Source organism: Carassius auratus, chromosome 8 (assembly GCF_003368295.1).
Source record: "Carassius auratus strain Wakin chromosome 8, ASM336829v1, whole genome shotgun sequence".
NCBI lineage: Eukaryota > Metazoa > Chordata > Actinopteri > Cypriniformes > Cyprinidae > Carassius > Carassius auratus.
In genome coordinates this window covers 29530912-29546357 of record NC_039250.1, presented here as the reverse complement: position 1 = coordinate 29546357, position 15446 = coordinate 29530912, and the positions used below count along the sequence as shown (strand labels likewise).

Below are 15446 nucleotides of genomic sequence, written 5' to 3'. Positions count from 1 at the left end.
TGGAGTTATATTAGGGTATGCATATTTTTATTGTTACACTGTGTGCAGCAGTGAGTTTTAGTTCAGCTCAAGTCAGCTAAAAATAGCTTTTTAAAGCAGAGGATGTGTCAGGATGTATTCACAAGCAAGATCCAGTCAGATTCCTGTTAGGGGTGTTTGTTCCATCGACAGATGGGCTGGGTGGCATCCCACAAAGCTGTTCCACAATGCTGTGCCAAGCCAATTCAAGAGTGCCACTCCAACTGATTCTATTAACTCAGAAGAAGCAGTTCCTGAAAGTCTTTAACTAATAATACGCTTAGAGGAACAAAAATTAACATTGTTTATTCATTGTTTCTCTGTTTAGCAACTCCAGAGAACATGAATTATTACTATTTTTGTTCTGTTCTGTTTTGTTTTGTAAGGATCTTGATTCACCAACCAAAAACCATTTGGTCTGCGTGACTCTTTACAGCAGGGGTGTTCAACCCTGTTTCTGGAGATCGACTCTCCTGCAAAGTTTAGCTCCAACCCTAATCAAACACCCCTGGGCACCCCTGCTGTAGAGCTTCCTCGAATGCAGTGTGTGTACCGGGTATTCCTTACATTTTGAGGACACATAAGTAGAGTAATACCAGTAACTTTTGACCTTGTGAGGACATGTTTGTAGTCCCTACGAGGAAACAAGCTTTTAAATTAAACACAGTAGAAAGAAGTGCTTTAAAAATCTAAAATAGGAGAACATTTTGTATGAAAGGTTGGTTTAGGGTAAGGGGATATAACATACAGTTTATAAAGTAAAGTTTTATAAAGGTGTCCCCACAAAAAAATGTAAACCTGTGTATGTGTGTGTGTGTGTTAATATATGTTTCTGAATGTTAACATTTAGTTGGTCACACCACATTTGATTGAACACAACTTTGATTTGGTGGCAAAAGTTTTTCTTATCAAAATGTTTATTTTTCTGTACTACAACAGAAGCATCACTGAAATAACAAAATACATTTTTATTCAGAAATCAAAAATATGCTCATAAAAAGGTGTGTTTAGGTCACTGTGTGTGAAATGCATTTTAATGCATAAAAAAAAGATAAGCTAAAATAATTTGCTCAACCATGATGCAGAAGTATATAGTATGCATTTTTAATAATTACTTATACTGAGTCTAATAAATTCGGAATATTTAAGATCTTGAGGAGATCATGACAAAACATTTTTCTTTATAGAGAGAGCTTGTATGCAGATGCCAAAAGCTTCTTCAATAAAGACACAGGAGTTCTGGAGGTTCCCCTGGCTGTACAAGTAGCGGATCAGGTATGAAGTCTATTTCTCAAAGTAAGGATATCTTTCAGGTATGCCCATTTTTATATCTAGTGGCTCATTGCCAATCATTATATTTAATGCTTTTATTCTCATGTCTTTGTCCATGCATAAATTGCTGCCATGGTGCAAAGGTATTTTAGGTTTTTTACACCAATTTTGCCCTTTATTTTGTTTATAAAAACCTCCATAATCCTCAGAACTGGACACTGGTTGTCATCCCTCTGTCTCAGCATGCTAAAGAAGAAAGCAGGATCTCATCACGTCCTCTCATCCTTTTCCTCAGTTAGGCTCTTTATTCACGCCAGGATTCTTACTGATGCCAATCCTTTGTCCATAACAGAGTGCTGGCACAAAACCAGTTTCTTCTTGGCACCCCACTATAAAATGCTTCAGAAAACATTAGTCATATCTGTAACTGACTATAACCCTGATGCATGCAAATTAACATGCTGATTTTTTTTTGTAGAAAATCAGCTCTATTTACACTAAAATCCAGTCATTCCCATATTGAGTGTAAATAAACATAATGCAGGCTCTTTAGTCTGCATCCTGTAAACAAAAATATAATATTGAGCAGCCAATTAGTTCAGAAATGTATCCTCCAACATGAATACTCCAAATTGTATATCACCATGAAACACATACTGAAACAAGACAGGGCAAGGCTTGCCTGGATATAGCAAGTCTAAGACAGGGACATTTAAATCCCGTGGCAAAACATAGAAACAAATAGAGACATCATTAGCATAGTTGCTGTTTCAACAAAGTAAATTTAATTACCGTAATTCCTCAAATAAAAACCGGTAGTCAAATAAACGCCTGGCCTCTTATAGTGGCCGGGGGCGTGGTGAACACGGACAAATAAAGGCAGTTCTTAAATAAAGGCCGGGGGGAAATTTGTGCAACAGAGCCAGATAACGAACGTACATGCCCACTGCCGGAGAGTTTCTCGTTCTCGAGTCAAGAACCGGTTGCATCGGTTTTAGGATCACCAATACAATGAACCGAGAACCGTTTCTGTTGGACGCGTCCAATTCGAGAACCGAGGAGCTAATGATACTGCGCATGTGTGATTCAGCGTGAAGCAGACTGACACACAGAGCGTCTGAACCGAACTGATTCTTCTGATGATTGATTCTGAACTGATTCTGTGCTAATGTTATGATCTCGGTCCACTGGAACGCTACGCTTTTAGTTTAAAACGGGTTATTTAAAATAATTACTTATCAAACAGATGGAATTAGAAATAAAGGCCTGCCTCTAATAAAAGCCTGCTTCAAATAAAAGCCTGTTACCTTCTTCAGTTCAGGTAAATAAAGGCCCCGGCTTTTATTTGAAGAATTACGGTAGTTTAACCAAAGCTAATAAATAAGAATGTGCAGGTGATCAGGTACAACTGCAGTCACAATTTAAGAGATACATTATTCGAATGCTTGGCCAAAAAGATGCGTTTTTAATCTAGATTTAAACAGAGAGAGTGTGTCTGAACCCCGAACATTATCAGGAAGGCTATTCCAGAGTTTGGGAGCCAAATGTGTAAAAGCTCTACCTCCTTTAGTGGACTTTGCTATCCTAAGAACGACCAAAAGTCCAGCGTTTTGTGATCTTAGGAATATCTGGACTATCTGGAGTTTGTTTATTAAGCGTGCAGAACAACCACAAAATAAAGCATTACAATAGTCTAACCTTGATGTCATAAACGCATGAATTAACATTTCTGCATTTGACATTGAGAGCATAGGTCATAATTTAGATATATTTTGGAGAATGAAACGAAATATTCAGTATTAAAGCTAGAAATTTGGTTTTTAAAAGAAAGATTGCTATCAAATAACACACCTAGGTTCCTATGATATGGGTTTTTTAAAACGCAACATAAGGGAACATCAGAAACATTGGTGTTAAACTACTGGACCGCTTAAGTGAATCAACAAGTCCTGATGCTTTATTTTTCTTCAAGTTTCTTGCCTGGAAAACGAACATGTCTGGTCTACTTTGTCTGGTTTCAGCGAAGATCTTAATGGAGTGACAATGTTTCCACCCGCACTGAATACATGCTCCGAGGGAGCAGTTGTAGCGCATATAGGCATATATTTTCTGGCACCTTTGCAAAAAAGAGGGAATTGAGAATGTTTGTCACAATCCTGACTCGCCGCCTCCTCAGATGCGCCATTAGAGTGAATTGCAAACAGATTATTATTATAATGAAATGTTTTCGTCCCTAAAAGCTTTCTTTAGATATATTTATCATGTCTGTGATGCATGTATTTGCCGAGTTTTGGTTCATTTTAGATGAAGTAAATACCTGTGACTGCACAACACGCAGCATGTTTGTTTTCTTTATTTTATAAAAGTGCAACGTTTTGTTGATATTTCTGTCGATTTAACCAGCCATGCCATTATGAATTTATCAGCCTTTTTGCATATCTAAGTCAATTTCTGCAAATAAATATTATGCCAAATAGAAGCAGAAAATCATGCCATACGTACTATCATGAGATCAGGTTAGCCTACAGCAATTGATTTGTTGGCTATTTTACAAATGAGAGTAGAACGAATTCATGACATTGTTTTACATTCAAGTTACCCATTTATATATATATATATATATATATATATAAATCTTTCCGATTGCTATTTCAGTACTTTGCCATACACTAATTAATCTATGCAGCACCACTTAAAGTCAAACATACCAAAGATCATAATTAAAGTCCCAGAGGAGGGCGGTGGAGGTGGATGCAGGGCAGGACCAGCGATAACAGAGGTATAATCAAAAGATGACTTGATGAGGTAGAAGCCAGGGTGGAATCTTCAGCCGGACATCCATGATGCAAGCCCACGGAGGAGTCAAGGGAGGAGACCAAAGTGGAACCACAGTGATAAACAACAGAGGTGGAGCCAGAGTGCCGGAGCGTCCAAGATAAAAGGCGGAGCTGGAGGGAAGGAGGAGCCCACCAAATCTGAAGGGGTGGAGGGAGAAAGCACACCTGAAGGCCCAGAAATCCATGGTGCAGGCAGAGTGATGATTGACCAAAGCAGAGTCAGAGGGATGAGGAAGCCTGCTGGAGCTGAGGGAGCGAGGAGCTTTGGTGGAGCTGAGTGGTCAACAGACAGCTGGAGTAATTTGCACAGAGGTTCTGGGTGGAGCTAGTGGAACAACAATTCAGGGTTGGAGACATAGACTTTGTAGACTCAGAACAGACAGAGGAGGTAGGAGTGGGAGGGGGTAGGAACACAGATTTTATTGATTGTTGGGTGTTTGCTAATGAAACAGGCTCCACTCCATCCCCTCATATTCCTCTCATAGGTCCACAGAAACTGGCGATGTTGCCAGTTCATACACCTAAACAGACGTGGTAGGTTTAGGCTTCCAGGTGATTTTATGGATCAGGTGTCTGCTCTGGCTCTTATATCGCATCAGGCTCCATCTGGAGTGTGCTGGTATAAACACGACGAGAACTGACAATGGACTGAATGGAATAAAGGAGATTAATATACAAGTGAATGAAACAACTAAATTAACAACAGGTGCAACACATATCAAAATTGATAAGAAACCATAGGAACAAAATTGCAACTAGGTGACCGAACTAAAACACAATCCCTTACATTTGTGAATATGGTTTAAAGTTTAATCCAATAGAATAATTACATAAACCTGCATTTATTTTAGATCTAAGATTGATCATCATTGGTCCAACCAAAACTTAAATTTAAGTATGTTTAATCAGTTGATTAAAAAATAATTCATTCATTCAGCAGATTTCTGCATATGATTGCATATTAATTTTCTATCAGATGAATGTGGAAACAAAATAGATTATTTAAGGGTGTACAGTACTCACACTAGGCACAGCTGCCTTGAACCAAACCCGAACGCGATTGTAGATTATTTGCAAACTACATTTCCTGTTCATCAATAAGGTTAAGTACCATAGCCGTTATAAACCTAAGTATACTTGATTTAATTTTTTATTTAATCCATGCATATCGTGCCTGATCCAAATCGAAAACGTGCCCTGGCCCACCTCTTCCAACCGGGCCAGGACCGGATAAATGAAACGCACCTGAGCATTGCACAGAGCACTCAGACTAGTCCGACAAACCGAGCTTTGGGGGTCAAACGTGCTCCGGTGCAGTCCAAAACACCTAGTGTGAGTACACCGTAAAATATTTGGTATTTTAAACATTTCTCTAGAGTATTCTACTATAAATGAAGGGCAGTGTCACTGATACTAATAATGATTTCTTTAATGTTAAATTAGATTTTATATATATATATATATATATATATATATATATATATACTCTAGTTATAATTTTAAACATTTTAACTATTCACATGGACACATTGTAAGTGTCACAATAATATTTAGCTGTGTCTTTTATATAGTGTTTACTGATGTTTCTATCTCTATCAATACTATTTCAGTTCTCAGTGTTTGAGGTGTCAGATACATTTTCTACTTAATTTTATGTATGTACAGTACTTATTATTTTACCAACAAACCAAACAAATTATTTGGTATGAATATTTTTATTTGAGGATTGATCCTCCAACATCAGTTAAACCAAAATGTATACTTATCTCCTTACACATTTGTATCTTAGCTAATGAGACTAGCATGTAACTGTCAGGGTCAAAAACCAATAGCCTTGTGGAGCTTGCAGCTGAAAAGCATGCTACATGTGGGACTTGTACATTGTGTCTATTGGCCTCCAAAGAGGTAGATGTAATTTTGTTAAAGTCACCAAGAAATCAGATGAACAATTCTTATTTCTTAAGGAAAGCTGCAGAATTTCTAATAAATGTTTTATATCAGTACACATTTTCTGTTATTTAATGTTGTTTTATTATTGTCTTTTTATTTATTTTATTTGTAATATTAAATCAAAAACATTTACCCTTGAATTTATGTCACATGAAAATGCAAACTTCATAATTGTACAGGAATGTTTAGATTGGAGACATGACTCTACTGAATAACATTGCTCAATGTGCTTTAACTAGGTGAAGCCAGTCCTGTTTACGGTCCATGCGGTTGTCACCAGCTCTGACCTGCGGTTCGACCACACTGAGGTGGACTTTGGACACTGCTCCATTTATGAGTCTGCTCAGATTGCTGTGCGTCTCACGAACTGTTCCTTATTACCTCAGGAGTTTGGCTTTGTGGGTAATCCTAAGGTGAGCACAATATTGAGTGTACACACTTCACAAAACTTCAAGCTAAACAAATGCCACTTAAGCTTTCACCTTATTCTGCACAATCATCACATTAAACTTCAATGGCAATATATATAAGTATGTATACACTACCAGTCAAAAGGTTTTGAAGAGTTAGATGTTTTTTTAAGGAATTCTCTTCGTTTCACCAAGCCTGCGTATATTTGATAAAAAATACAGCAAAAGCAGATATATTGTGAAAAGGGCTGGTAATTTAACACACTCGCCCCGCCCCAAACCTATGTGGATCATCTGCCATTTCATGCAGTCGATTGATGACTAATATCAGGCTGGGCAACAACTTACTGCGTGATGGAGCCTAGAAAATGTCCCTAAAAGTCAAGATATGGGGGCAATATGCGCATTTGAGATTGTGTCTCATATTTACATCACGTAGTAGATGTGAAATAGAAATATCACACGAGAAGTGTAATATCACATGAGTGCAATATTCTTATACAACATTAAGAAGTTAATATTGTGTTATTTTGTACACAATACTGTCTGTTTTGCCAAACAAGATAAAGACAAAAGTAGAACTGTTCATCTCTGAGCAACCCACAGGGGCATATCATTTCTTAATTCACGTTTTGAATGAGTTTGGTGAACTTTTAACCATTGGCCTATTGCGTTGGCTTTGAAGTGGTGCTGCACAGACTGATCGGTGTGTGACATTCACTCCTAAATAAAACAGCCATTTGAACGAATCAAACAACTGAATAAATGACGCAATGACTTAATCATTAAAACATTTTCCACCACCTACTGGCTGTTTTAGTTTATTATTTAGAGTATCATTTCATTAAAGAAATAATTTAATATTTTCATAGTAATAATAATAAAAGTAAGAAAATCAATTATTAAAGTTATAGTTCACCCAACCAAAAATGACAATTCTGTCATCATTAACTCACATGGTCCAAAAGAGTAGGCTATATGAAATCAGTTTTATCAAACAAAATATTTCTTACTGAACCTACTTTTTGTAATGCCTGATGCTTTACACAACAATGATTTCAAATGATCTTTTGTAAGTAATTTCTCCAAATTTGATGTGTGATTAATTTGATTAATCACCACATCATGTAATTAATAAGATAAAAAATGTTAATCGCTTACCAGCCCTAATTGTGAAATATTTTTACTATCTAAAATGTTTTCTATTTGAATATATTTTAAAATGTAATTTATTCCTGTGATCAAAGATACATTTTCAGCATCATTACTCTAGTCTTCAGTGTCAAATGATAATTTAGAAATTATCTTAAAATGCTGATTTGCTGTTCTAGAAACATTTTTTTATTATCAATATTTAAAATAGTTGAGTACATTTCTTTTCAGGATTATTTGAAATAAGTTTAACCAAAGCATTTAACTGAAATAAAAAGCTTTTGTAAAATTATACACTATACCATTAAAAAGCCTTGAGTCAGTATGTGTGTGTGTGTGTGTGTGTGTGTATGTATATATATATATATATTAGGGGTGTAAAAGTTCACAAAATTCATGGTTCGGTTCGATACGATATACTGTCACGGTTCGGTTTCGGTTCGGTACGTTTTAGATACAGCAAAATGTAAAAACATCTCAACTTTTCAGAATGCCGCAAGCGCACCGCGGGTCATGTGACAAGAACTAACCAATCAGCTTCATCCTTTCCCGTAACAATGTTGAAAGCTCAGCCAAGATGAAGGAACAGCTGATCATAGTTGTATATGGATTGCAATTTGAAATAAATTTAGTAGCAGAGCTACTGCAAGTGATTTTTAGAGCTGCAAATCCATTTATCCTTTGCTGAAATTTCCGCGTCTCATGGAGAGAGCACGTCATTGTTGCTTCGCAAAGACAGACGCCTCATGAGCGCTTCTGCCCGAGCGCTTTGGAAAGGAGGAGAAAGCGACGCTTTTTAGGCACGATATATGAATGGCCCCTAAGGCGCTCGCTCACTCAGCACGCGCTGAAGGCTCGTTGCAAAATGTCTAATGCATTTAACAGACCAGAAACAGAAGATCCTCCAATAACCAACAGGTCTGGTGTTGGGGTGGACTTTGGATTCCCTGTAAACTATAACTGTTACTCCACCCAAAAACTTTGTCATTAATCACTTACCCCCATGTCATCGGCATCATGGAATAGTCCATCTGTCATCAGTGATTCAACCATAATGAAGTGACAAGAGTACTTTTTGTATACAAAGAAAACAAAAAGAACAACTTTATTCAACAATTCCTCTCCTCTGTGTTTCTCCAAATCAGCATAGTGCCATTTTGGCAAATCTGAGCTGTTTGCAGATGGTGTACACTCTTCTGTATCAGCCACGTCATAAGGATGTGTTTTTTAAGTGTATTTACGCTTTGGTTTGTGTGGCGAGGGGGGCTGGAGAATATGGTGGCACAGAGAGAAATTTAAAGTGTGCCTTGAATGTTTTGTGAAAGTGCTGGATGCACTATTTTTGTTTTTGTAAAGTTCTGAATAAATTAATCGAGTCTCCTAATGCCAACCCTGTACTCTTCCTTCTTCCAACTACGAACGTTGTTACAGTTTGAAAGCAAACAATGCATCAGTGCTGCGCAGAACTTACATAAAGAACTTTGGCAAATATCTCAGATTTGCCAAAATGGCAAATCTGTATCCAGTATCTGTATCCAGATCAGATGGTGTAACGAGGAGGCTGAGGCAGTATTAGAATCCATTTGCAGAAGTTTATTAGGAAAAGATCTTACAGACAGAGTCTTTAAGCAGGCAGAGAGTCAGTACCGTAATGGCAGTCCGATCTTTCAACATGCACAAGGGGAATCCAAAAGGCAGAGACTAGTTGGCAGGCTAGTAGGTCAAACATAAACATCAGTCCTTGAAACATCCCCGTGGTCGTGACGCTGGTCAATTGGGTCTGGCTCTATGAAATTCCTCCGTGAGAGAGGGATCCAGAATGTCACTGGCAGCTACCCATGACCTCTCCACAGGTCCATAGCCCTCCCAGTCCACCAGATATTGGAGCTGATCCCCTCTCCTTCTAGAGTCCAGCAGTTCATTGGCCTTGTAGGCTGGTGCTCCATCAGCGTCCAGCGGCAGTAGCGGTTCCTGAGTCTCATGATTGGGGTCAGCATCCTGTTGGACCAGTTTAAGTAGAGAAACTTTAAAGGAGGGAGAGTACGGTAGATAACAGGAAGCTCTAATTGGTATGTGTCCTCATTTATTCTTCGTAGAATCTTTAAAGGGCCAACATACCTTGGGCTGAGCTTCCTGCATGTAGAGAGACAGACCTGCTGTCCTGGTGTGGCCGACACCGCTTGTTGGCCTAGAGTTCCTGTACTCTTACAGCTAGTTGAAGGTTCACATATGCACTGTCCCACACCCTCTCACTATGTCAAATCCAGTCATCCACAGCGGGGACGGATGATGGTTCGCCAGACCATGGGAACATAAAGGGTTGATATCCAAGGACGTACTGGAAAGGAGTCAGGCCCCTTTGACGAGTGAGTCTGCGAATTTTGTGCGTATCCTGCCCATGGGAGGAATTCCGACCATTGATGTTGTTCTCTGCTGCAAAAGGATTGTAAGTATCTGCCTAGTTCTTGGTTTAATCGTTCCACCTGACGGTTAGCTTGTAGGTGATAACCTGAGGTGAGACTGACATTAATATCGAGTTGCTTGCAGAATGCTCTCTAGACTTGGGATGTGAGCTGGCTCCCTCTGTCACTGACAATATCTTCCGGGATGCCATAGTTCCTGAAGACATGGTGGAACATTGCCTGTGCGGTTTCCATGTTTGTGGGGAGTCCTTTCAAGGGCATCAACAGGCATGACTGGGAGAATCGATCTATGATAACTAGGATGGCAGTGAAACCATTGGACAGAGGTAAGTCAGTAACAAAGTCGATGGAGGGATGAGACCAGGGGTGTCGTGGAATGGACATGGATTGAAGGAGTCCGGATAGTAACTCCTTGGGGGTCTTGGATTGGGCACAGACCTGACAGGCTTTTACTTAAGTTGTGACGTCTTTGGACAATGAAGGCCACCAGAACGAGTTGTGTAGCAGGTGCAGAGTGTGGGAGATTCCAGGGTGGCCAGAGCTGACAGAGTTGTGAACCCATTGAATTACCCTGTGACTAAGACTTTATGGAACGTAATGTGTGTAAGGTGGACAGTTGGCAGGAGCTGGTTCTTGGAGCAGTTCTCTCTTTATCTCCTCCATGATATCCCAGGTGATTGGGGCGATGATTACAGATGGGGAAAGAATGCATTCTAGAATATGGCTGTCGAGGGGAAGATCATACTGCCTGGAGAGAGCATCTGCCTGTTTTTACTCCCTAGACGATAGGTCACTGTGAAATTGGAATCGGTCGAAGAAGAGAGACCAGCGAGCTTGGCGTGGGTTGAGTCGTTTTGCACCTTTAATGTACTCTAAGTTCTTATGGTCAGTTATCACCTGGAACGGGTGGAATGCTCCCTCAAGCCAGTGTCTCCTTTGTTCTATGGCTGCTTTCATAGACAGGAGTTCCTTATTCCCAACATTATAGTTTCGTTCAGCTGCTATTAACTTTCTTGAAAAGAATGCAGAGGGATACAGTTTGCCAGGTTGACCATGGCGTTTGGAGAACATGGCTCCAATTCCCGGGTCATAAGCATCTACTTCCACAATGAATGGCAGATTGGGGTCCTGGTGTTTGAGGATTGGGGCTGTGATAAACTTAACTTTTAAAGTGTTGTATGCTTTAGTAGCCTCCTCACTCCACTCCTGAGTTTTGATGGTTTGCCCTTGAGGAGCGATGTCATAGGTGATCCAACCATGCTGTAGTTTCTAATGAATCTCCTGTAGAAATTAGCGAACCACAGAAATCTTTGAAGTTCTTTAACGGTAGATTGTTGTGGCCATTCTGTCACTGCCTTGACCTTGGCTTCGTCCATCTTGACACCCTGATGACTAATGTGTTAACCAAGGAATGATCTCTGCCTGACATGAAACTCACATTTCTCTGACTTGGCATACAGTTGATTCTTAGTGAAGTGAAGTGAATTGAACTGAAGTGAAGACTTGACATGGTTAACCCTCTGGAGTCGATTCACGCGTATACACAATATGATAACCCCAAAATAACTTAAAATACACTTTCAGTTTTGATTATACAGATAAGAGCAATACATCAATCAAATCTGTAAAGGGTCTAGTTTTTTTGTATACAGACATAGTATACAGGCATTTATAAAATAAAGATAACAAACAAGGTGTGCTGTCTGCAGCCTTTGTCTGTGGTGATCTTCGTTTACTTAATTAAAATGAACTGTAACTGTAACTCAGTGAATACTCAACGAAGAGACATGAGAGATATATCTATAGAAAGCTTGTCGTGTATCCTTTTCAACTAAACAAGTGCCACTGAAAACAAATATTCTGTGATAAAGTGATCCATATGAAAACAACACAATATCCGTTTTTCACATCTCTCTTCATTATATGTAATGCGACCATGCCCCCGCGCTGAACGCGCTATTGAGATTGTTTCACTGAAGCACACGGCTTGAATAAATTAAATTAAATAAATTTAGCAGATGCTTTTATCCAAAGCAACTTACATTGCATTCAAACTAACAATTTTATCCTAACATGTATTCCTTGGGATTTGAACCCCCAACCTTGCACTTGCTAATGCAATGCTCTACCACTTGAGCTATCTATCAATTTATCTATCCGTATATATATATGCCCATACAGAAAACAAAGCAGCAAGACTGTTCAAGTTTTTTTTTTTCATTTTACTGTTCGCTTTGTGATGAGAGCAATAAGAAACAATTCACCCCAAAAAGATGCTCTGTGGATTACCCCAGGATTTCAGATTTCCTCAAAAAAAAAGAATGAAGCGCTTTATTCAGCAGAGATCATAAACATGAGTAAGTCTCTTTTTATTTATTTATATACTTGTATTAGGTTTCACATAATGTGTAATGTAACATTTTACTAGTTAGACTTAACTAGTGTTGTCACGGTTCCAAAATTTCAGTATTCGGTACCGATACAAGTGAAAATCCACAGTTCTCGGTACCAATTTCGGTACCAAAGCAAAAACCAAAAATATGCTAATAAAAAAAAAATGCACTTTTTATAACTAAAAATAAAACCAATGCCATTCTTTATACTTATTTACAAATGTGTTTAAAGTTTTTCTACAAGTAATATAATTATTAAAATCAGTAAACAAGTTTCAACCAAATTTAATTTGTCTTTTAATTAATGAAATTTAAACATTTAATTTTTTGGTAAATAAAGGGAATTTGCTATTAAAATTAAAACATGGAAGAAATATTGTGTGATTTTATTTTTTAATTTTCAACAGTAGTAGCAGTATCACATGCATTCTACTAAATAATAGTAATATTTCTAGCACAATGCCTTTATGTCAAAATTAACTTGTATTTTGACGCGCTACTTTTATTTTACTCAAATGAAACGGTGAAATGCTTGTGAAGTGTCTCAGAACAGTTCTGGTGATGTTGTTTATGTATTGATGTCCTCATTGAGATGGCAGATGCTAAAATTACTGCAAGCGTCCCGCGCTTCAGTCTGTGTAGTAAACAAACCCGCACGTCTTTCATTCATTCACACAGAGACGCGCAGAACATGCAGGATTCATATTTCAATAACTTTTGTGGCTTATCATTTACAAATACTGGTCCATATGGAGATTTCTTTTGATTAATTTATGCTAACTTCACAAATTCCATGCCTGTCCATATTAAAATGTAAGTTTCATTTTCATGACTGGATTTTGAGATTCTGTCCACATTTTCTGCTTTGCAGAAATCATTGCACTGAACCGGGTTTGAACTGGACCTCGGTACTACCGGTACTTAAAGAAACCTGGTACCGTGACATTTTTATTTTTTTAGTACCGACTTGGTACCGAAGTACCGGGTCTTTTGACAACACTAGACTTAACTATAATTCCTGATTAAATGTATAATCAAGTCAAACATTATGACGTTTTAATAACAATATACACTATACCATACAAAAGCTTGATGTAAATAATATAAATGTAACAAATAAATTTAACTGTAACAAATGTAACAATAATGCTGTTCTTTTAATTTATCAACAACAACAAAAAACCTGAAAAAATATTCTTAACTCTTTTCCACATTAATAATAATAATAATAATAATAAATAATAATAATAATAATAGTAATAAAATGTAATTCTTAAAAGGATTACTGAAGGATTGTGTGAATGGCAAATGGCTTTCAAAGCAAAAAAATCTGCTTTGAAAGTCAGCTGTGATTGTTCCTAATAAACTGTTTAACTGCACTCGCAAGTGAATATTAAATTATGTTGTGAGATAATTAAATATATTCTAAATAAACTACAAAGATAAAATTATGTACATTTATTTTGTCCTCGCATTCTTTCTTGTAACTTTTCCCTCTCAGTGACACAGCTGACTTAAAGACATTATGCAGCTCATTATGCGGGCCTTTGTCTTCTCAGGTGTAAATCACAATATTCATGATAGTTGAAGCCTTTTACAAACAAAAAGTGCCTAAGAAAATGTAGATCAATATATTGTTTTCTGTGAGCGATCAAACAGGACGAGAAAATTCTAGGCTATAAGATCCAGTTCTCTTTAATTTGTCTGATTCGAATCAGATCTGCTACAATGGTAAACACGACTTTTGGGAAGCATGGCATTGGGGAGTAAATCAATAATTAGTTGGGTTGCCATACAAAAGATTGATATACTAAAGACCTCTGCCAGGTCATCATAACATGGGGGAATATAAACTGCCTAGGTACCTATGGGACTTTCAACACTAGTGGTATAACATGGTTGGGAAACTGAGAAGAAACAGTGACTTTTACAGAAGGCAGACCACCTGGTCAACTCACCCTAATGCCAGAAAATGACTGGGTCCTGAACAGACAGCCATGGAAATCCTAGGATGATTTCATGCTTAGGGGAGTCAGTGATAGATGGAAACATAGATGGATATGTATTCTTGAAGTAATAAACCAACTTGTAGGGTTAGTGTCTTGGTTTGATGAATTATACCAGTTCCAATTGCAGTCGTTGATGGCTTTAATCTTGATGGGTGGGTAACATGGTTGAATGGGTATATTGTATTTCCTGACGATATCCTCATGAATGAGATTTAATGCGGCTCCAGAGTCAATCATTGCTGTTAGCGAGATGGACAGTTATTATGTTTTTAAAGGTGCCATATGCAAAAATTGAGGTAAAAATATCCATAACATGACCTACACGCATCAAAAGAATGAGAAGAAATAAGGGCGACGATGTCATTAAAAAAATGTCAAGTTATAGTGCTGCAGAGATATCAACCTTAATTAGCATTAGCATTACTAGCTCTGGCCCGACAGGTGTCGTAATACCAGTTTTGGCCATGGGAGGCTGTATGCGGGCAACATAACCACCAGCCAACCTGCAATACATGAATAACTCACACGGCTTGTGGGCGTGTACTTGAAGCTGATGTCAATCATGTGGAAAGTACAGCCCAGTACTTCATTTCAGTTCAGGGAAGAGAGAGAAAGGATGGCTCAAGCCCTTGGAAAGAGACCACCACCCGCTACAGGGAAACAACCGCGCTCGGAATCACAAATCAAATCCGATAAGAAAAGGAGCCGAACCAGAGTAAACATCGGCACTTCTTTTAATTGCTGGAGACAGCTGATGGACCTGAAAGAAATGAGGTTAGACTCCAAACTTGCAACATTTCTTTTGGATTGCTAAGTTAGATGCTGTTAGTATTTCGCTAGAAGTTTGTTTTATATGTTTGTGTATTTCTTTTCTGGAAGTTATAACATAGAAATGTATCGAAGGCTGTTCGATAAACATGCTAATGTTAGCGATGGCTAACCGTAGCTGCGTTTGATAATTAGCTAGCTATAACTTAACGTT

General features: G+C 38.1%; 1 protein-coding gene across 2 annotated transcripts in view; it reads left to right on the top strand.

Moving 5' to 3' along the window:
- Positions 1-15446, top strand: part of cfap74 (cilia and flagella associated protein 74) — a 76532-nt gene that overhangs the window by 42800 nt on the left and 18286 nt on the right. For both annotated transcript variants that reach the window (XM_026270686.1, XM_026270685.1), the window contains 2 exons: positions 1206-1293; positions 6317-6490. In XM_026270686.1, the coding sequence (XP_026126471.1) occupies positions 1206-1293; positions 6317-6490 (262 nt within the window). The remainder of the gene's footprint in view (positions 1-1205; positions 1294-6316; positions 6491-15446) is intronic.